The sequence below is a fragment of the Entelurus aequoreus genome, linkage group LG13 (assembly GCF_033978785.1).
Source record: "Entelurus aequoreus isolate RoL-2023_Sb linkage group LG13, RoL_Eaeq_v1.1, whole genome shotgun sequence".
NCBI classification, from domain to species: Eukaryota; Metazoa; Chordata; class Actinopteri; order Syngnathiformes; family Syngnathidae; genus Entelurus; species Entelurus aequoreus.
The window spans coordinates 26,586,512-26,610,130 of NC_084743.1; the positions used below are offsets into that span (position 1 = coordinate 26,586,512).

General features: G+C 37.8%; 1 protein-coding gene across 1 annotated transcript; it reads left to right on the top strand.

The window, feature by feature from the left end:
* Window positions 1–829: 829 nt before the first annotated feature.
* Window positions 830–19,194, top strand: LOC133663800 (putative methyltransferase DDB_G0268948). Its single transcript, XM_062068501.1, has 6 exons — window positions 830–1,054; window positions 1,312–1,472; window positions 10,074–10,290; window positions 14,239–14,342; window positions 18,741–18,878; window positions 19,002–19,194. Exons 1-6 carry the CDS (start codon window positions 944–946, stop codon window positions 19,090–19,092), a joined length of 822 nt encoding a protein of 273 aa, XP_061924485.1. The 5' UTR covers window positions 830–943; the 3' UTR covers window positions 19,093–19,194.
* Window positions 19,195–23,619: the final 4,425 nt, after the last annotated feature.

Below are 23,619 nucleotides of genomic sequence, written 5' to 3' on the forward strand. Positions count from 1 at the left end.
TTGCACTTTACTAATCTAACCCGGCCGTATTGGCATGTGTTGCAATGTTAAGATTTCATCATTGATATAATAACTATCAGACTGCGTGGTCGGTAGTAGTGGGTTTCAGTAGGCCTTTAATGTGCCCTATAATCCGTGGCGCCTTATATATGAAAAAAGATCGAAAATAGACCATTCATCGGCAGTGCGCCTTATAATCCGGCGGGCCCTATGGTCCGGAAAATACGGTAATCGTCTTAACAAATGTGATTAATAAAAGTGGGTGCGGATACTAAAAACAGCTAGAACTATAATACAGATAAAACAGCTCGCCAGAATAAACTGGAGGAGACAAAACTTTAGTTTGGTACATTTTTTTTCCACATAGAAACACAAGGCATTTAATTTTATATTTCACAAAACAACATGCTCAGCCTCAATGCTTCTTTCGCACACACTAGGTCACTACTGCCTAGTTTCTCTTGTTATATTCTTATTTTTACTGTTATATTTTTATTCTTATTGTTGCTTTTTATTTTTATTCTTATTGTAATATTACAATAATATTAAATAATAATATTTTATTTCCATTTATACCCCCATTATTTACTTTTTAAATTCGATCTCAATTCTGTACACTGCTGCTGGGATTTTAATTTTCCTGAGCGAACTCTCCTGAAAGAATCAATAAAGTACTATCTATCTATCTATCTAAAGTAAAAAAAAAAAGAAACCTTTAAAAAAATGCTGTTCCTTTAAAGGTCCTAATTGCCAAACATTCCACATCCCAACAAACCTCCCATCTTACAAGAGACCCATTGTTTGTTTCGCTCTTTGTGTGAATGTGAGTGTGGTAAATGGTGTCCAACTTACTGGTGCGTGCAGTTTTTAATGAAAACGCAGATTTTAAAAGCGCTCGTTTTTATTTTTGCAGCTCTCCTGAGGTGTGTGTTCACCACTTGTCATGGCTCACCGTTTGTTTGAAGGCAAAGAGCATGCGTCCTCTTATCGGAAGTACAGGATTGCTCCATCGGATCACCTGATTGAGCATGTGATCGACTTTGCGGGAAAACAGGTAAAGCCAAAGGTTAATATTTTCACTATAAAATGAAATGATTAACGTGGACCCCGACTTAAACAAGTTGAAAAACTTATTCGGGTGTTACCATTTACTGGTCAATTGTACGGAATATGTACTGTACTGTGCAATCTAGTAATACAAGTCTCAATCAATCAATGTTTATACTAGAAACATATTTTTAACCATGCATGGTTGATTATACATTTGTTTTACTAGTTTGCTTAACATTACAACATGTGATATTTTGGCAGAAAGGTGGTCCATTAGAGCTCGCAGTGGACGTGGGCTGTGGGTCAGGTCAAGGTACCGTGCAGCTGGCCAAACACTTTGCTTCTGTGGTGGGAACGGATATTAGCCCTGCCCAGATACAGGAGGCTTTGGAGCATGCTAAAGAGCCAAACATTACATATAGGTAAGCCCAAGTCTACTGAAAATTAAAATCAATTTATGTATTTTTTTTCCACATTGGAATTTTTTTGCTTGTGCTTTTCATACGGAAGACAGTGAAACTGGAAGTTGCTGCAACTGTGTGTGGTTCCCCCTATTCGGATGAGTCGAGGCTTGATGACATCATTGTCCAATGTCGGATGTGATGTAGAGCAGTGTTTTTCAACCACTAGTGTGCCGTGAGATACAGTCTGGTGTGCCGTGGGAGATTATTTCATTTCACCTATTTGGGTTAAAAATATTTTTTGCAAACCAGTAATTATAGCCTGCAAATGATGTGTTGTTGTTGAGTGTCCGTGCTGTTTAGAGTTCGGCAGAGTAACCATGTAATACTCTTCCATACCAGTAGGTGGCAGCCGGTAGCTAATTGCTTTGTAGATGTCGGAAACAGCGGTAGGCAGTGTGCAGGTAAAAAGGTGTCTAATGCTTAAACCAAAAATAAACAAAAGGTGAGTGCCCCTAAGAAAAGGCATTGAAGCTTAGGGAAGGCTATGCAGAACGAAACTAAAACTGAACTGGCTACAAAGTAAACAAAAACAGAATGCTGGACGACAGCAAAGACTTACTGTGGAGCAAAGACGACGTCCACAAAGTACATCCGAACATGACATGACAATCAACAATGTCCCCACAAAGAAAGATAAAAACAACTGAAATATTCTTGATTGCTAAAACAAAGTAGATGCGGGAAATATCGCATGAAACTGCTACAGGAAAATACCAAAAAAAAGAGAAACAGCCACCAAAATAGGAGCGCAAGACAAGAAGTAAAACCCTACACACAGGAAAACACCAAAAAACTCCAAATAAGTCACGGTGTGATGTGACAGGTGGTGACAGTACACCTACTTTGAGACAAGAGCTATAATGATGCATGGTTGGTTATGGTTTAAAGTCATATCCAACAATTGCGACAACGACTTTTTACTGTCAACCAAATTTTGTTTTTTAATGATTTCTGCTGGTGGTGTGCCTCTGGATATTTTCAACGCAAAAAATGTGCCTTGGCTCAAAAAAGGTTGAAAAACACTGATGTAGAGTGTATATCAGAGCTGGGCAAATATTTTGACTCAGGGGCCACATTAAGAGAAACAATGTGTCTGGGGGGACCAAGGTGTATGTGTGTATAAATGATGTATACACATTTAGCTGTAAAAAGTCTGCTGTACAGTATGTGTGTTTGGGTCCCTTTTTTTCCAGGAACACTAATACCAAAAGCCACAATGTCTGATATAATTCAAAAAAGTTATGACAGACCACCTAAAAAAAAAACAGAATGGAATTTTACAGTTTTTTACTGAATGGGACTCCCAAAATTTACAATAAAATAAAGACAGTGGGATTTACAATGTTAACTATGAACAATAAAACACTGAATATTAACAACATATTAAAGTTCGACTCAGATTTTAAATTCGAAAAACAAATCAGCAGCGTCGTTCAAAAAAGCTTTTATCAATTACGCCAAATAGCGAAAGTGAAATCGCTTCTATCAGGACATGATCTCGAGAAATTAATCCACGCCTTTATCTCGAATCGTTTAGACTCCTGCAATGCCCTGTACGTAGGCATTAGCTAGGCCTCCCTCGCCCGCCTGCAGCTCGTGCAGAACTCTGCTGCTCGTCTGCTAACACAGACCAGCAGACGTGAGCACATCACCCCTATACTAGCGTCCCTTCACTGGCTCCCTGTGCGTTACCGAATCAATTTTAAACTCCTTTTATTTGTTTTTAAATGTCTAAACAACCTCGCGCCAACATATCTCTCCGACCTCCTTCAGCCTTACTGCCCCACCCGATCCCTATGATCAGCCGATCAGCTGCTACTGACGGTCCCTGACACAAGGCTGAAGCTTGGAGGTGACAGAGCTTTCGCCGCTGCTGCTCCCAAGCTCTGGAACGACCTACCCCTGAGTGTTAGACAAGCCTCCTCTCTTCCTGTTTTTAAATCTCTCTTAAAAACATACTTTTATTCCATGGCTTTTAACACTGAGTGATATCCATCCTGCAATGGCGCCCCATAATACACCTGCTGTGAACCTGTTTTTATGTTTTTATGTTTTATTTATTTTATTTATTTATTTTTTATCGTGTTCTGTTTGTGTTGTGTTGTGTTTGCTCAGTTCTCATATTATCTTTTAACCTGCCCATTGTACAGCAGTTTGGCTACCCCTGTGGTAAATGTTAAATGTGCTTTATAAATAAAGTTGATTTGATTTGATTTGATCTGAACATATGAACATCGCCCCTCTTTTACTTCTCAGACCAGCTCCTCGATAGACATCTTTTACAATCAAGCAAAACACAACAAAAATGGAACAAACAGCAAAATATGAATGCAAAGTGTAATAAACACCCACAATATGATATATTATCACTTTTATGCGGAACTTTGTTGTAACAATTGGCTTCCGCATCTGTTCCTGACACACGCGTTTCGGGCTGGCTGCGCTGAAAACAAGCCCCGCCCACTTTGGTTTGTTCATCGTCTGAGCTGCTGTGACGTAGATTACCGTAATAACTCGTACAACACTCAAAAGCGCAGATTTCAACCTTTGAAATACTTTCTATAGTTCAAGACTTACGGTGATTTAAAAACAGCACTGTACATCATAATGGTGGCTACAGTTTTTGATGTTAAAGGTCTAAAAAAAAGTATGTAGAACATCCGGCGGGCCAGATTGAAAAGCTTAACTGGGCCGTATTTTGCCCAGGTCTGGTGTATATGGTTACAAACATTGACATCTTAGCTTTGTATGATACGTGACAAAGAAAATGACTCTCAGCTTCTTGTTATGGTTTAAATTGCAAGCACAATTTAAGTTACGAGCTGGTCGAAGTAGAATTTGTCCACAGCCCTCAGCCAGAGATCGACACAATCCTGCCATCCAACCGCATGTTGTGAAGAAAATTGATAATATGTGATGTATCACATTGACATTGTATACATCTTCAAATAAACTTCAACCAACCAACCAGCTAACCACCGGAATTAAGAGTTAGTTAGCTGATTTTTCTCGGAACATGAACAATGTGATCTTTTTCTTTTTAAAGTCACACAATATAGTGTTGCCCATACAACAAAACAAATGTGCTGTACTATTAATTTTGCACCATGCAATTATTGCATACACTTTGGCTTGAATTGCTGATTGATTGTGAATAAAGGATACAATTTATTCTGTATTTAAATGCTCTGAAATGTTGGTTGAGAGTTCTGTTATTCTCAACCCAATTGTTTCTATATTAAAGGCCTACTGAAACCCACTACTACCGACCACGCAGTCTGATAGTTTATATATCAATGATGAAATCTTAACATTGCAACACATGCTAATACGGCCGGGTTAACTTATAAAGTGCAATTTGGAATTTCCCGCTAAACTTCCGGTTGAAAATGCCTTTGGATGATGACGTATGCGCGTGACGTAGCCAGTGAAACAGGAGTATCGGTACCCCATTGAAAACAATACAAAAAAGCTCTGTTTTCATTTCATAATTCCACAGTATTCTGGACATCTGTGTTGGTGAATCTTTTGCAATTTGTTTAATGAACAATGGAGACTGCAAAGAAGAAAGTTGTAGGTGGGATCGGTGTATTAGCGGCTGGCTGTAGCAACACAACAAGGAGGACTTACTTGGATAGCAGACGCGCTAGCCAACGCTAGCCGCCAACCGCATCTGTGATCGGGTGAAATCCTTCGTCGCGCCGTCGATCGCTGGAACGCAGGTGAGCACGGGTGTTGATGAGCAGATGAAGGCTGGCTGGTGTAGGTGGAGCGCTAATGTTTTATCATAGCTCTGTGAGGTCCGGTTGCTAAGTTGCTAAGTTAGCTTCAGCGTCGTTAGCAACAGCATTGTTAAGCTTTGCCAGGCTGAGAATTATTAACCGTGTAGTTACATGTACATGGTTTAATAGTATTGTTGATCTTCTGTCTATCCTTCCAGTCAGGGATTTATTTATTTTGTTTCTATCTGCATTTGAGCCCGATGCTATCACGTTAGCTCAGTAGCTAAAGAGCTTCGCCAATGTATTGTCGTGGAGATAAAAAGTCACTGTGAATGTCCATTTCGCGTTCTCGACTCTCATTTTCAAAAGGATATAGTATCCGAGGTGGTTTAAAATAGAAATCCGTGATCCACAATAGAAAAAGGAGAAAGTGTGAAATCCAATGAGCCAGCTTGTACCTAAGTTACGGTCAGAGTGAAAAAAGATATGTTTTGCACTGCATTCTAGTCCGTCACTCTAAAGTTCCTCATCCACGAATCTTTCATCTTCGCTCAAATTAATGGGGTAATCGTCGCTTTCTCGGTCCGAATCGCTTTAGCTGCGTTGAAAACAATAGGAAAATATGAGGAAGCGAACAACTGACTACGTCACGCTACTTCCGGTAGGGGCAAGGCTTTTTATCAGAGACCAAAAGTTGCGAACTTTATCGTCGTTGTTCTATACTAAATCCTTTCAGCAAAAATATGGCAATATTGCGAAATGATCAAGTATGACACATAGAATGGATCTGCTATCCCCTTTTAAATTAAAAAAAATCATTTCAGTAGGCCTTTAACCCTTGGGGATCCCTCAAATAGGTGCTGGGGACCCAGAAGGGTGTCAGCCATAAAAGTCGTATAAACTAATATTTTTTGTACTTTTAATTGCATAAATCTGTAGATCAACATGTTAATAACAAATCAAACCAAACCATATTCATATAGCACTTTTCATACACAGGAAAGTGTTGTTAAAAAAAGAAAGAAAAGAAAACACACGTACACACACACTCACAAACACACACACTCACACGTGCATTCACACACGCCACTACTGACAATAACGCGACAAAAACAAAACATGGCATGGCGCTGAGGATTTAAAGAAAAACGCCACCTTTGAGGTGTCCACACTGGAGAATAACAAAAATTAACGGCATCTAAAAAAAATGGTATGAAACATATGATAAAATATCTGTAAAAAATAAAATACAAATAATACAATAATAAGTTGATAAAAACGTAACATTGAGATCAGAATCAGAATCAGAATCGTTTTATTGCCATTGTTTGAGAACGGGTTCACAAACTACGAATTTTTCTTGGTGCAAACGTGCGACATAAAACACATATAACACATATTTGGTATAAAAAGAGCTGTGACTGAGCTATCAGATAGACTTAGAAGGGATTCAAGGAATTCAAGGAGCTGCTGTTAGGAGTTATTGTTCATTTGCCTGATGGCCGAGGGGAAAAAACTGTTCAGGTGGCGGGAGGTGTGGGTCTGGATGGAGCGTAGTCTCCTGCCTGAGGGGAGAGGGGAGAATAGTGTGTGTCCAGGGTGAGAAGAGTCAGCTGTGATCCGACCCACACGCCTCCTGGTCCTGGAGGAGAACAAGTCCTGGAGGGATGGGAGCTTGCAGCCAATCACCTTCTCAGCAGCACGTACGATGCGCCGCAGTCTATTCTTATCCTGGACTGTGGCGCCGGGGAACCACACTGTGATGGAGGAGGTCAGGATGGACTCTATGATGGCTGAGTAAAACTGCACCAGCATCTCTGTCGGCACCTTAAGTTTCCTCAGCTGCCGCAAGAAGTACATCCTCTGCTGGGCCTTCTTGATGAGGGAGCTGAGTGATGGTGGTGCCCAAGAAACGGAAGGAGTCCACAATGGGGACGGGGGTGGGAGAGTCAATCAGGGTGAGGGGGGATGATGGGGCTGTGACTTTCCTGAAGTCCATGATCATCTCCACTGTTTTCTGGGCGTTCAGCTCCAGGTTGTTGAGGCTGCACCAGGACGTCAGCCGGTCCACCTCTCTCCTGTAGGCGGACTCATCGCCATTCGAGATGAGCCCGATGAGGGTGGTGTCATCCACAAACTTGAGCAGTTTTACGGATTGGTGACTGGAGGTGCAGCAGTTTGTATACAGGGAGAAGAGCCAGGGGGAGAGTACACAGCCCTGAGGAGTACCAGTGTTTGTGGTTCGACTGTCCGAGACAATCTTCCCCAGCCGTACGTGCTGTCTTCGGTCTGTCAGGAAGTCATTAATCCAACTGCAGAGGGAGTCGGGCACGCTGAGCTGGTAGAGCTTGTCTCGTAGCAGTCCAGGGAGGATGGTGTTGAAGGCAGAGCTGAAGTCCACAAACAGGATCCTAGCGTAGGTTCCTGGGGAGTCCAGATGCTCCAGGATGAAGTGGAGGGCCAGGTTCACTGCATCATCCACAGACCTGTTGGCTCTGAAGGGGAACTGCAGTGGGTCCAGGAGGGAGGCGGTGATGTCCTTGAGGTGGGGCAGGACCAAGCGCTCAAAGGACTTCATGACCACAGACGTCAGCGCGACCGGCCTGTAGTCATTTAGTCCTGTGATCCGTGCTTTCTTGGGGACAGGGACAATGGTAGAGGTCTTAAAGCAGGACGGCACGCGGCATAGCTCCAGAGAGGTGTTAAAAATGTCAGTGAAGACAGGAGCCAGCTGGTCCGCACAGTGTCTGAGAGTGGAGGGGGAGACACCATCCGGCCCGGGGGCCTTCCGCGTATTCAGCTTCAAGAACTGCCGGCGTACATCCTCTTCTTTGATGGAGAGGGTCTTTACAGTCTTATGATGTTTTTGGAGTCCTGTGATGTCATTGGAGTCCTTTGAGTCCTTTAACTCCTTTAATGATGTGCTGGCATTGGTGGGGCGGGTGATGGTGGGGGGAGCATGGCTTTGATGAGCTGAAGGCCGTTCATGACGACAGTAATGTGTGTTGAGGCCCTGAGCGAGAGTCCGGTCATTCAGGGCCTGGGGGGTTTTGGGCTTATAGTTCGTAAGGGCCCTTAGACCTCTCCAAACTGCCGCAGAATCATTGGAGCGGAACTGTTCCTGTAGACGGTTAGAGTACACAGATTTAGCTTTCTCCACTTCCCTGCTGAAGTGGTACTTCGCTTCTCTGTATGTACTTCGGTCCCCGCTTCTCCACGCAGCCTCCTTCTTTTTGCGCAGCTGTTGGAGCTTGGGTGTGAACCAGGGCTTGTCGTTGTTATTAAAAACCCTGGTGCGCGTTGGAATGATGCGCGCCTCATTGAACTGTATGTATGAGGTCACAGTGTCCGTATACTCGTCCAGATTGTTCATGGCCGCTCCAATTGCCTCCCAGTCTGTCGTTTCCCAGCAAGCACGCAACTCGTCCACAGACTCAGCGGTGAAACACTTAATGTTCCTCATAACAGGTTTAGCCAGTTTCAATCTCTGTCTGTATGAAGGGATTAAGTGCACCATCACGTGATCTGATAGTCCAAGAGCAGCGCGCGGGACTGCATGAAAAGCCTTGCTCAGTGTAGTGTAGCAGTGATCCAGCGTGTTCTCCTCTCTGGTCGGGCATTTAATAAACTGTCTATACTTTGGTAATTCCTGGCTCAAATTTCCCTTGTTAAAGTCATCAAGCACGATAACAAGAGAGTCAGGAAAAGACCGTTCTACATGTAAGATCTGTCCTGCGAGCGCGCGCTGAGTGTCACGCACGTCCGCGCCGGGCGGGATGTAAACAGCCACGAGAATGAATGAAACAATCTCACGCGGTGAGTAAAAGGGCTTACAGTGGATGAAGAAATATTCCAGAGAAGAAGAACAGTGTCTAAAAATGACAGTCACGTCTGTGCACCAGCTATTGTTGATAAAGAAGCATAGTCCCCCGCCTCTTTTTTTGCCAGAGAGCGCCGCGTCTCGGTCCGCGCGGAGGAGATAATAATAGTAGTAATTTGAATACAATTAAGATTAAAAAAAACAACAGTTTAACATGATCAGTAAAAAGCCTGATTAAAAACATGTCTTTAGCCTTTAAAAAGGAAATAATAATTTAACGGTCTCTCCAGTCCTGAGGCTCTCTGGCAGGCTGTTCCACAGGTGGGAGCCATAGTGGCTATATGCCGCCTACCTGTGGGTCTTTGTTCTGGTATTTGGTAAAGATAAAGGGCCAGTGCCAGAGGACCTCAGGATCTGCGAGTGTTGATAAGGTAAAAGCAGGTAAGATAGGTGAGAAGGCGCAAGGCCATCAAAACATTTGAAAACCAATAATTGAACTTTAAAATTGACCCTGAAGCGACATTAAAACTGGTGTAATGTGCGCCTACCCTCTAGTCTTCGTCAGCGCGGGTGCAGCTGAGTTCTGTAATAATTGTCGACTTCTGATATTCTTTCTTGGAATATCGATTTTGCATGTCACTTTAAAGTTACATAAGCCTTGCTTGTTCAATATTCAATGCAAAACTTGTTTGGTTCCCTATTAAAAGGTTAATTTGTTCAACCTTGGCCCGCGGCTTTGTTCAGTTTTAAATTTTGGCCCACTCTGTATTTGAGTTTGACACCCATGCGGTAACGTTTAAAATGAACATTCTGTTGCATGATGTCATCTTCAAAGGCAATACAAATACCCACAAAGGGTCCCCCCCCATGGGTTAATCACAACATGTGGCATTTCTCCATTAGAACCATCACCAATTGATTCATCTATTACGAAAAGGGACCACAAAAAGAGCATTTGTTGAATGTTGAAGTGCAGCATGGGACATGTCTAATTCACTCTTCTGTCATCGCCTTCAGGCAGTGTGTGGCCGAGGAGCTGCCGTTTGCCGACGGCTCGGTGGACCTGATAACTGCCATGTCTGCCTTCCACTGGTTTGACAGGCCACGCTTTCTCCAGGAGGCCCATCGGGTCCTGAAGCCTCACGGCTGCTTGGCTCTGCTCAACTACACCGTCGAGATGGATCTCAGCTACCCCGGTTGCTGCTTGCAGTCACTGAACCAAGTCTGCAAAGAGGTGCTTGTTTTGGTTTAACCTCTTTAAATATTAGAACTGCTGAACCAAAGGAGTTCCAACCAACTACTCTGTAGATCAGACCTGGGATGCGGCCCATTAAGCTTTTCAATCTGGCCCGCCGGACATTCCCAAATAATTTTTTTAGATATATAAGATGGAAACTGTGGCTGCCATTATTATGTGCAGTGATGTTTTCAAATGACCGTGAGTCTTGAACTATACAAAGTATTTCAATGGCTGGAGTCTGTGCTTTTGCATGATATACTAGTTACTATGGTCATCTAATTAGTTACTATGGTCATCTAATTAGATACAATGGTCATCTAAGGAGCGTTTCCACAGAGTGTGCCCAGAGCGGCCAGCCTGAAATGCGAAAGGAGATTTTTCCAACAAAGTTCTAAAGCAGACCTGGGCAAATTAAGGCCCGGGGGCCACATGCGGTCCGTTAAGCTTTTCAATCTGGCCCGCCAGACATTCCCAAATAATTAGTTTAGATCTTTAAGGTGGAAAGTGTAGCTGCCATTATGATGTGCAAACCGTAAGTCTTCAACTATACTAAGTATTCCAACGGTTGGAATCTGTGCTTTTGCATGATATACTAGTTACTATGGTCATCTAATTAGTTACTATGGTCATCTAATTAACTACTATGGTCATCTAATTAGTTACTATGTTCATCTAATTAGTTACTATGGTCATCTAATTAGATACAATGGTCATCTAATTAGTTACTATGGTAATGTAAGTCACAGCAGCTCAGACGAGGCACCAAGCAGTGTGGGTGGGGAGCGTTTCCACAGAGTGTTTCCAGAGTCTGAAATGTGGGTGTCAGGGACAGACGCGGAAGGAGATTTTTACAACAAAGTCCTGCAATAAAAGTGATATTATATCAAATTGTAGGTGTTTTTTTTTTTTTTACTCTTCGCATTCATATTTTGCCGTGTTTGTTGCATTTTTGTTGTGTTTCGCTTGATTGTAAATAATGTAGATCGAGAAGGGGTGTGAGGAGTAAAAGAGGATCGACGTTCATATGTTGTCAATATTCAGTGTTTTATCGTTCATAGGTAATATTGTAAATCCCACATTATTGTCATGTACTTTCTGGGTGTCTCATTCAGTAGAAAATGTAAAATTCCATCCCGTTTTTTAAGGTGGTCTGTCATAACGTTTTTAGCATTCAATCAGACATTATTGTGAGGTTTTGTATTAGTGTTAGGACCCAAACACACATACTGTACAGCACATTTTCACATCTTAAATGTATGTGTGGGTGTGTGTCTGTGCGTGCGCATATATATATATATATATATATATATATATATATATATATATATATATATATATATATATATATATATATATATATATATATATATATATATATATATATAAAAATATATATATCCATCTATATGCTGTATATATATATATATATATATATATATATATATATATATATATATATATGTATATATATATATATATATATATATATATATATATATATATATATATATATAAAAATATATATATCCATCTATATGCTGTATATATATATATATATATATATATATATATATATATATATATATATATATATATATATATATATATATATATATATATATATATATATATACATATATATATATATATATATATATATATATATATATATACAGCATATAGATATATGCTGTATATATATATATATATATATATATATATATATATATATATATATATATATATATATATATATATATATATATATATATATATATATATATATATATATATATATATAAAAATATATATATCCATCTATATGCTGTATATATATATATATATATATATATATATATATATATATATATATATATATGTATATATATATATATATATATATATATATATATATATATATATATATATATATATATATATATAAAAATATATATATCCATCTATATGCTGTATATATATATATATATATATATATATATATATATATATATATATATATATATATATATATATATATACATATATATATATATATATATATATATATATATATATATATATATATATACAGCATATAGATATATGCTGTATATATATATATATATATATATATATATATATATATATATATATATATATATATATATATATATATATATATATATATATATATATATATATATATATATATATATATATATATATATATATATATATATATATATATATATATATACAGCATATAGATGGATAGATATACCGGCCCTCAGACACGTTTTTTTCTCTAAATGTGGCCCCCAAGTCAAAATAAATGCCCAGGCCTGTTCTAAAGCTTAGTGATATATCAGATCGTAGGTGGGTTTTTTTTTTACCCTTAACGTTCATATTTCGCCGTTTTTGTTGCGTTTTGTTTAATTGTAAAATATGTTGATCGTGAGCGCCACACTGTGAACCCACACCAAAAAAGAATGACAAACACATTTCGGGAGAACATCTGCACCGTAACACAACATAAACACAACAGAACAAATACCCAGAACCCCTTGCAGCACTAACTCTTCCGGAACGCTACAATATACACCCCCCGCTATCCCCCCACCTCAACCCCACCCACCTCAACCTCCTCATGCTCTCTCAGGGAGAGCATGTCCCAAATTTCAAGCTGCTGTTTTGAGGCATGTTAAAAAAAATAATGCACTTTGTGACTTCAATAATAGATATGGCAGTGCCATGTTGGCATTTTTTCCATAACTTGAGTTGATTTATTTTGGAAAACCTTGTTACATTGTTTAATGCATCCAGCGGGGCATCACAACAAAATTAGGCATAATAATGTGTTAATTCCACGACTGTATATATCGGTATCAGTTGATATCGGAATCTGTAATTAAGAGTTGGACAATATCGGAATATCGGATATCTGTAAAAAAGCCATTATCGGACATCTCTAGTTTTTAGTATTCAATCAGACATTACTGTGAGGTTTTGTATTAGTGTTCCTAGAAATAGGACCCAAGCACACATTCTGTACACCAGATATTTACAGCTGTGTTTGTGTGTATGTGTGTGTGTGTGTTTGTGTGTGTGTGTGTGTGTGTGTGTGTGTGTCATCCCCCAGACTAAATTTGGCCCCCCAGTCAAGATAATTGCCCAGGTCTGCTGTAGATGCTCTGTGATTGTGAACTCACTACCACTTACTACACAGTAGGGGGGCGGGGGGGTTTAAATTTTTTTTTATTTGTAACGATCCAAAATAGATTAAAGAAAAATCTAAAAACTATTTGTTTTTAATCTGTCCTGTTCAGCCACTCAGGCAAATCATATAATTGACGTAGACTCCCATATCTTGATCAGATTTACTTTAGAATTAAGAAGTGTTGGATACTTCTTTCGTTGCCTTATTTGACTTTATTTATTGTTTGAGTAGAATTTTACTGAACATCTTATTTTTATTTTTAAACTAATACAGAAATTCATCAGCTCTGTTTTATGGAGGAATGTAGTTAATCACAGAACTGGCCTTCAATGTTATCAAAAAATATTGATTTTGAATCCAGAATTGATTCTGAAGAATCAAATCCGATACCGTAGGAATGGGGATTCATATGGCCCCATTCGTTGCAGTTTACCTGACACTTAAAACGTAACAAATTGTGGGGTGCTCTATCCACTTTAGAAGCCAGATGGCGGTAAAGTGTTGAATATCTTAAAAAGTGTTTTGTGTGCAATTTCAACTTTGACCACGGTGTTAGTTGCTCTGCAGCTTGTCACTTCCCATCATTTTCAGCAGACTGCATTGCAAAATGAAAACACCTTCCACCCAGGAATGCAACCATATGAGTCCCTTCCCTATTGTACATTGCACCACTGATGACAAAACCCAAGTAAAATGGTCTCATGTTACCTTTTTGTGCTCTTTAGTTTTACGCAGCATTACATCCTTACCGCAGTCCTCACCTTGGTGCCAGTTCTATTGAGCTGTACCGGGAAGCCTACACATCCATCCCTTATGCTAACAAGGAGTGGTAAGTGACAATAACCTCATAGGTCCCACCAGACTGGTTGTGTGCCCATAAAGCACACAAACGAGTCTTGTTACGTAGATAAAAGACACCTGTTACGGAAACAGCCTCTTCTGTTACTGCAGATAAGAACAAAGAGCTATCAGAGAACTTAAGGGATAGACTGGAAGGGGCTGCAAGACCACTTTGCAAGGAAATTGACGAGACGGAGCCCAGTGTTTGTGCAATAGTTTGAAAATAATAACCGTGACGGTCCATGAAAGATTGAAGAGGATTGTGAGAAAAGTCAAGGACGAGAATTAGTGAGTAAGGAGGATCTCTAGGGAGTTAGGAGTACAGTCGCGAGGAAAACCAATTGCAACACTCTGTCGTGGATTGAGTGCAGGCGAGGTCCCACTGCTCAAAAAGAGACACACGTACAGATCTGACTGAAGTTTGACAGTCATCACCCGATTTGGACAGAAAAGGCTTCGGATCTGTTCAGGATAGGATAGGATAGGATGGAATAGACTTGATTCATCCCACAATGGGAAAATTTGGTGGTTGTGGTTGAACATACGGTCAAAAAGTAAGGAATTTATTGAAAATAAAACTGACAAAAATAAATGTTTTAATAATAACAACACTAACACCACCTATGCACGTACATCGATAACCTCTCTCCATCATATCTCTCTGACCTGATCCATGTCGCCATGCCCTCACGTTCCCTAAGATCCTCTTCATCCATCCATCTGACTGTCCCTTTATTTAAACTGTCCACCATGAGTGCCTGAGCTTTCAGCCGCTCTGCCCCACATCTTTGGAACTCTTTGCCACCAGACCTTCGAAACTTGGACTCAATATCCCTCTTCAAATCAAGACTCAAAACAGACTTATTCCTGACTGCTTATTCATTGTAATCATATTTTCTTCTCTATCTTTGTTGTTGTTATTATTGTTGTTTTTATCCAATTTAATTGTATTGTGTCTATCTTGTACGGTGTCCTTGAGTGCCCAGAAAGGCACCTTGTAAATAAAATGTATTATTATTATTATTATTATTTATCCCCAAAATCAGTGAAGTTGGCAAGTTGTGTAAATCGTAAATAAAAACAGAATACAATGATTTGCAAATCCTTTTCAACTTATATTCAATTGAATAGACTGCAAAGACAAGATACTTAACGTTCGAACTGGAAAACATTATTTGTTGCAAATATTAGCTAATTTGGAATTTGATGCCTTCAACATGTTTCAAAAAAGCTGGCACAAGTAGGCAAAAAAGACTGAGAAACTTGAGAAATGCTAATCAAACACTTATTTGGAACATCCCACAGGTGAACAGGCTAATTGGGAACAGGTGGGTGCCATGATTGGGTATAAAAGCAGCTTCCATGAATGCATTGACAAACAAGGATGGGGCGAGGGTCACCACTTTGTGATCAAATGTGTGAGCAAATTGTCCAACAGTTTAATAACAACATTTCTCAACAAGCTATTGCAAGGAATTTAGGGATTTCACCATCTACGGTCCATAATATCATCAAAAGGTTCAGAGAATCTAGAGAAATCACTGCACGTAAGCGATGATATTACGGACCTTCGATCCCTCTGGGGGTACTGCATCAAAAACCGACATCAGTGTGTAAAGGATGTCCCCACATGGACTCAGGAACACTTCAGAAAACCACTGTCAGTAACTACATCTGTAAGTGCAAGTTAAAACTCTACGATGCAAAGCGAAAGCCACTTATCAACAACACCCAGAAACGCCGCCGGCTTCACTGGGCCCGAGCTCATCTAAGATGGACTGATGCAAAGTGGAAAAGTGTTCTGTGGTCTGACGAGTCCACATTTCAAATTGTTTTTGGAAACTGTGGATGTCGTGTCCTCCAGACCAGAGAGGAAAAGAACCATCTGGATTGTTATAGGCGCAAAGTTAAAAAAGCCAGCATGTGTGATGGTATGGGGGTGTATTAGTCCCCAAGACATGGGTAACTTACACATCTGTGAAGGCGCCATTAATGCTGAAAGGTACATACAGGTTTTGGAGCAACATATGTTGCCATCCAAGCAAAATGATCATGGACGCCCCTGCTTATTTCAGCAAGACAATGCCAAGCCACGTGTTACAACAGTGTGTCTTCTTAGTAAAAGAGTGTGGGTACTAGACTGGCCTGCCTGTAGTCCAGACCTGTCTCCCATTGAAAAGGTGTGGCGCATTATGAAGCCTAAAATACCACAAAGGAGACCCCGAACTGTTGAACAACTTAAGCTGTACATCAAGCAAGAATGGGAAAGAATTCCACCTAAAGAGCTTCAGAAATTGGTCTCCTCAGTTTCCAAACGTTTACTGAGTGTTGTTAAAAGGAAAGGCCATGTAACACAGTGGTAAAAATGCCAATGTGCCAACTTTTTTACAATGTATTGCTGCCATTAAATTCTAAGTTAATGATTATTTGCAAAATAAAATTATGTTTCTCATTTTGAACATTAAATATCTTGTCTTTGCAGTCTATTCAATTGAATATAGGTTGCAAAGGTTTTGCAAATCATTGTATTGTTTTTATTTACGAATTACACAACGTGCTAATTTCACTGGTTTGGGGTTTTGTACTAACACACCAAGGGCCTGATCTACTAAAGCAGGGGTCACCAACCTTTTTGAAACCCAGAGCTACTTCTTGGGTACTGATTCATGCGAAGGGCTACCAGTTTGATACACACTTAAATAAATTGCCAGAAATAGCCAATTTGCTCAATTTACCTTTAACTCTATGTTATTATTAATAATTAATGATATTCACACTTAATTGAACGGTTTAGCTTAGTTTCTCTTGTTATATTCTTATTTTACTGTTATATTTTTATTCTCATTGTTGCTTTTTATTTTTATTCTATTGTAATATTGTTCTATTTTGTCTCCATTTATACCCCCATTATTTACTTTTTACTTTTTACAATTTTGTACACTGCTGCTGGAATTACATTTTTCCTGAGGGAACTCTCCTGAAGGAATCAATAAAGTACTTTCTATCTATCTATCTTTAAAAGAGGAGAAAACACGAAAAAAATTACAATTAAATTTTGAAACATAGTTTATCTTCAATTTCGACTCTTTAAAATTCAAAATTCAACCGAAAAAAAGAAGCGAAAAACTAGCTAATTTGAATCTTTTTGAAAAAATTTAAAAAAAGAATTTATGGAACATCATTCATAATTTTTCCTGATTAAGATTAATTTTAGAATTTTGATGACATGTTTTAAATAGGTTAAAATCCAATCTACACTTTGTTAGAATATATAACAAATTGGACCAAGCTATATTTCTAACAAAGACAAATCATTATTTCTTCTAGATTTTCCAGAACAAAATTTTTTAAAGAAATTCAAAAGACTTTGAAATAAGATTCAAATTTGATTCTACAGATTTTCTAGATTTGCCAGAATAATTTTTTTGAATTTTAATCATAATAAGTTTGAAGAAATATTTCACAAATATTCTTCGTTGAAATAACAGAAGCTAAAATGAAGAATTAAATTAAAATGTATCTATTATTCTTTACAATAAAAAAAATTTATTTACTTGAACATTGATTTAAATTGTCAGGAAAGAAAAGGAAGGAATTTAAAAGGTATATGTGTTTAAAAATCCTAAAATCATTTTTAAGGTTGTATTTTTTTCTCTAAAATTGTCTTTCTGAAAGTTATAAGAAGCAAAGTAAAAAAATTAATGAATTTATTTAAACAAGTGAAGACCAAGTCTTTAAACTATTTTCTTGGATTTTCAAATTCTATTTGAGTTTTGTCTCTCTTAGAATTAAAAATGTCGGGCAAAGCGAGACCAGCTTACTCGTAAATAAATAAAATTTAAAAAATAGAGGCAGCTCACTGGTAAGTGCTGCTATTTGAGCTATTTTTAGAACAGGCCAGCGGGCTACTCATCTGGTCCTTATGGGCTACCTGGTGCCCGCGGGCACCGCGTTGGTGACCCCTGTACTAAAGGTTTGCATGTACACATTTGTATATATCTATATGTGTGTGATTATTTGTATATGTATATATATATGTATGTATATATGTATATTTTTTTGGGGGGGGAGGGGTATCTAGATAGGTTCTAGATATGTTAATTCCATCTTTTAAAGTTAAAAGCCTAATTAGGGTTTTTACATGTGTTTTAAAAAATTTGGTTTTGGTCCAAATCTATGCATGTAAACATACCAAGTGTGTGTATGGATCAATGACGTTGGGTTTAAGGTAGGATGGGGGGCCCTTAAGTGGTTTTGTGAATGGGGGCCCAGAATTGTTGTATTGTACATGTGAAAATATATGCTTTAAAAAAAAAAAAACCTTGTGTACACCAAAACCTCTTCTGTATTATCATTTCCTCATGTTTTATTGTACCCTGGCCTGCAGGCATGAAAGTGTGTGCGTGAGAAGAGCCATGCCACTGTGCAGCTACATGGGCTTGGTAGAGTCCTTCTCCAGCTACCAGGCTATGCTCAGAGATGATCCCCAGAAGGCTACCGGGCTCTCACAGGACATTTGTCAAAGGTTCTTCACGTTCTTGCTTTTCATCCATTGTGTCATGAACTCATGTTGAATGTGAAGCCCTGATATCACCTGTTGCATGAGGTGTGACATGTTGAGACATTCCTCCTGTGCTCTTCCCTGCAGGCTGATGTCCATCATGCAGGTGACGTCTGCAGAGACACAGGTGATGCTGGGCGTCAAGTATTTCTACCTAGTAGCTAAAAAGGACTTGTAGTCAAGTGAGCAGTATTGAAATATCAAAAGTGCCTGTATGTCTCTAGGAGTTTTGTCAAAACATTTTTATTTCCTCTTAGAAATAAAGGCGTCAGTAAGCGACTCTTTCACAAACGTGTTGTTTTTATCCATCGAACCAGCTAACATATTATGGCAAAAAAAATAAAGTTTGATTTACTGCTGCCACTATTTTAAATGTATGCGTATTATATTCAAACATCCACAAGAGGGCGCCATTGAAACATAATAAAAATGTTGAGATATGAATACATCTCTTGTGTGAGCAAATAAAAACAATTCTAGACATAAATCTGCACACACACTGGAAAATATTTCCATTATTGTTTTATTTTTCTTTACCATATTTATTTTTATTTAGTTCACTCAAGAAAAAATATTGACACATTAAAATTAACCATGGATAAAAAGGAGCAGTTATAATATATGCCCCCTATTTACACAATTACATTTACTTGTCAACTCAGAATACTATTAAGGCTATATATCACTATTTCATAACATACCACCAAAAAATATAAATATCAGAATTTCCCTCATTTCCTCCTATTTTCATATGCAAATATTGGTTATAATTCTCCCCCCCTCACAAAAGATAGCTATGCCTTGTACCAAAGGTGGGCGATACAGTTCGGCATGTTTTGGTATCGATTCAATACCAAGTAAACACTGGACTACTATTATTTTATTTTATTTTTTGCTGCAGCTGTTACATATACTGTAATATTGTACATGGTAATTGGGATTTGTTATATATTGTATATAAAATATAATATATCAGTATATACTATATACTGTATATATAATCCAATAATAAGCAGTCGAAGATGGATGTATATATAATATGTAAATATTACATATATGTTATATTTTATATTGCTACTATTGTACATTTTTAGTCTACTTAATACCTGCATTATCCTTTCCATCCTTACCCTTGCCATCTTTTAAAACTGAGCTACTGTGTGGAACAATTTCCCTTGTGGATCAATAAAGTTTGTCTAAGTCTAAGTCAATTGCCAATACTTTTTCTCTTTCTATGCCACATCAATGTGGAATGCGCTCCCAACAGGTATAAAAGAAAGGGCATCTCTATCCTCCTTCAAAACCGCACTAAAAGTTCACCTCCAGGCAGCTACAACCCTAAACTAACACCCTCCCCAGATTGCTAATAATCAAATGCAAACAATCAAATGCAGATACGTTTTCTTATGCCTTCTGATCTCTCTCTCTCTCTCTCTCTCTCTCTCTCTCTCTCTCTCTCTCTCTCTCTCTCTCTCTCTCTCTCTCTCTCTCTCTCTCTCTCTCTCTCTCTCTCTCTCGCTCTCTTTCTCTCTCTCTCTATATATGTCCGCTACTTGCTGTCCATATCCTACCCCCCACACCCCTGATTGTAAATAATGTAAATAATTCAATGTGATTATCTTGTGTGATGACTGTATTATGATGATAGTATATATCAGGGGTCACCAACCTTTTTGAAACCAAGGGCTACTTCTTGGGTACTGATTACTGCGAAGGGCTACCAGTTAGATACACACTTAAATAAATTGCCAGAAGTAGCCAATTTGCTCAATTTACATTTAACTCTGTTATTATTAATAATTAATGATATTTATCTTTGTGGAAACACTGATCATCTTAATGATTTCTCACAATAAATATATATAGAAACAGATAAATATCAATATGCAACACTTTATTTTTATATTTTCTCTAAGTGCACATTTTTCAAATTGAACATTTTCAAATGATCACTTCTAAGACAGTCTTGTGAAATCACAATATCCCATTTTAACTAGCTAGCCACTAACATTTTTTTTAAAAATCATGAATTACTTTGCACCATGTTTGTACAAATAATAACTCATGTAAAATACAAAAGTCAACTCTCAAATTTTTAAATCATGTCACACTTTGAACTAGACACCAAATCTGTTATCTGTTTCTTTGTCAGTTAGTGGGAAGCCTGGCATTGCATGCTGTTAACTAGTGTGTTGTACTCTGGTGTGTAACTTGACACTGCAACTCTGAGTGAGTCTTGCAGATGTGCATCAGTGAGGCGTGTTCTGTGTTTGTTCTTGATGAAGTTCATGTCAGAAAAGGCTGATTCACAAAGATAAGATTTTTCCTCATTGTTTGCGGAACCTTCTTAATCTTTTGGACATATTTTCACAGCAATCTGGCCTTAAGCTTAATTATGATAAATGTAAAATGTTAAGGATCGGAAATCTAAAGGGAACATCCTTTCGAATGGAATGCAAAGTGCCTGTTTTGTGGACAGATGGACCAGTTAACATACTTGGTGTTGTTGTCCCAGAAAATCTGGAAGATCTAGGCTCAGTAAATTATGATAATCGACTAAGAAAGCTGGACACAATTATGCAATTATGGAAAGGGAAATCCCTAACCTTGTATGGTAAAATGTCTATTGCCAACTCGTTAATTATTCCTCAATTTATTTATTTGTTTTTGTCATTACCAGCTCCATCACAAAACTTTTTTAAGATTTATGAGCGGAGGGTCTTCGATTTTGTCTGGAACGGCAAACCAGAAAAGATTAAAAGAAGGTTTTGTACAAAGAGTATGGATATGGGGGCCTGAAACTTCTCAACCTTGAAGCTATGTGTCTGTCTTTAAAAGCATCAATTGTTCCAAAGATGTATTTAAACATTGAGTGGTACACAAATGTCCTGTTGGACAAAGAACATGTACTGTATCAAAAGAAATTGTATCCTTTTTTACAAGTGATCCCCTCCCAGAGAGTCTGCTGGGAAACATGGCGGGGTTCATAAAGGAAACAATCCACTCATAGTGGTGTTTTCAATTTTATGTGCCAGAAAAAAGAGACGATATTTTGCAGCAGTTAATATGGATGAACTCTAATATTGTAATAGATGGAAAGCCTTTCTTTTGGAAAAATATGTTTGAAAGAGGAATCATTTTTGTCAATGATATTATCAATGAGAATGGTAAAATTATGAAGTATGATGAATTTAGAGCTATGTATGGTGATGCTTGCTCAAGCTTTTCATTTTATCAACTAACTGGAGTTATTGGGAAAAGATGGAAACAAATAATTAATTATGGAACTACTAAATTATTAGTTTGTAAACCTCTAATAAGAAATTCTAGTTGGCAAAAAGGAACTAAAATAAATAGAAAAATATATAATTTTTATTTAATAAAGAAATCTTTGAAGGCTGCCTCATACAACACAAATGGAAAATGGGAGGACTTTTTTGACTGCCCGTTGCCATGGGATGCCATATTCAAACTAATCTATAAAACCACTATCGATGTTCAAAATCGTTATTTTCAAATTAAAATTATTTATAACTTCTTACCCACAGGGAAAATGTTAAAATGATGGAATATGACAGAGTCAGATGATTGCCGATTTTGTTGTCAGGAGCCTGAATCCACCCTGCATTTGTTTTGGTATTGTCATATTGTGTCTTTGTTTTGGGTGAAAGTTGAAAAAATGTGTTTAAGGATTGGTTTGTTTATGAAGCTTAATGTGGTTTCTGTTATTTTAGGAGAGTTCATTGGCAATCATGATTTAGTCAATTTAATTATAGTACTCGGTAAAATGTTTATTTTTAAGGCCAAAAACAGATATTCACTTAGTACTACTTTCTTTAAAACATTTATTCAGTATTTTCTAACTTTAGAAAGTTACATGGTTGAAAACGATAATGATGCCAAAAAACATTAAAAAAAAGATGAGAAGTCCTCAAAGGCTTATTTTGAAAGTATAATTATGTTTATAGATTATATGATATCTGTTGTTGTGTTCCCTAATTTGAGTGACCTGGACATAATCTGGACTGTACATAAATGCTTATTTTGAAAATGTAATTTTGTTTATAAATTATATGCAATCTGTTGTGTTCCCTAATTTTTTTCTGTGTACATGAATGAAGGTGTGTGTTGCTGAGTCCGACTTGGACATTATCTGGACTGGGCCTGGTTTAAAAAACCCTTTAAACAAATCTAATTTCATTGACAACCTGGTTTGTTGAAGATAAGGCCCTTTTTTAAAAAATAAAATAAAATAAGATAAATAAATAAAAAACTTTTTTTTTTTTTTTTATAAAAAAGAAAGTAAAACAATATAAAAATAATTACATAAAAAATAGTAATTAATGAAAATGTTAGTGGACCAGCAGCCAAACAATCACGTGTGCTTCAGGGACTGTGTCCCTTGCAGATGTGTTGTCTATGTTGTGGGAACCAGAATATTGGTAGCAGAAAGAAATAACCCCTTTTGTGTGAGTGGGTGTGGATGAGTGTGCATGGGGGAGGTTGTTTGGGTTGATGCACTGATTGAAAGTGTATATTGTGTTTTTTCTATGTAGATTTAATTTAAAAAAATAAAATAAAATATATATATTTTTTTTTTTTCTTAGAACAGGCCCGCGGGCGACTCATCTGGTCCTTACGGGCGACCTGGTGCTCGCGGGCACCGCGTTGGTGACCCCTGGTATATATGATAGTATATATCTGC

Bases quoted from the DNA above. Each gene is read 5' to 3' on its own strand.
- LOC133663800 (XM_062068501.1), top strand. From the start codon at position 944: ATGGCTCACCGTTTGTTTGAAGGCAAAGAGCATGCGTCCTCTTATCGG. The intron at 1,055-1,311 runs GTAAAGCCAAAG...ATATTTTGGCAG, and splicing joins TCGACTTTGCGGGAAAACAG to AAAGGTGGTCCATTAGAGCT. The intron at 18,879-19,001 runs GTTCTTCACGTT...TCTTCCCTGCAG, and splicing joins TCACAGGACATTTGTCAAAG to GCTGATGTCCATCATGCAGG.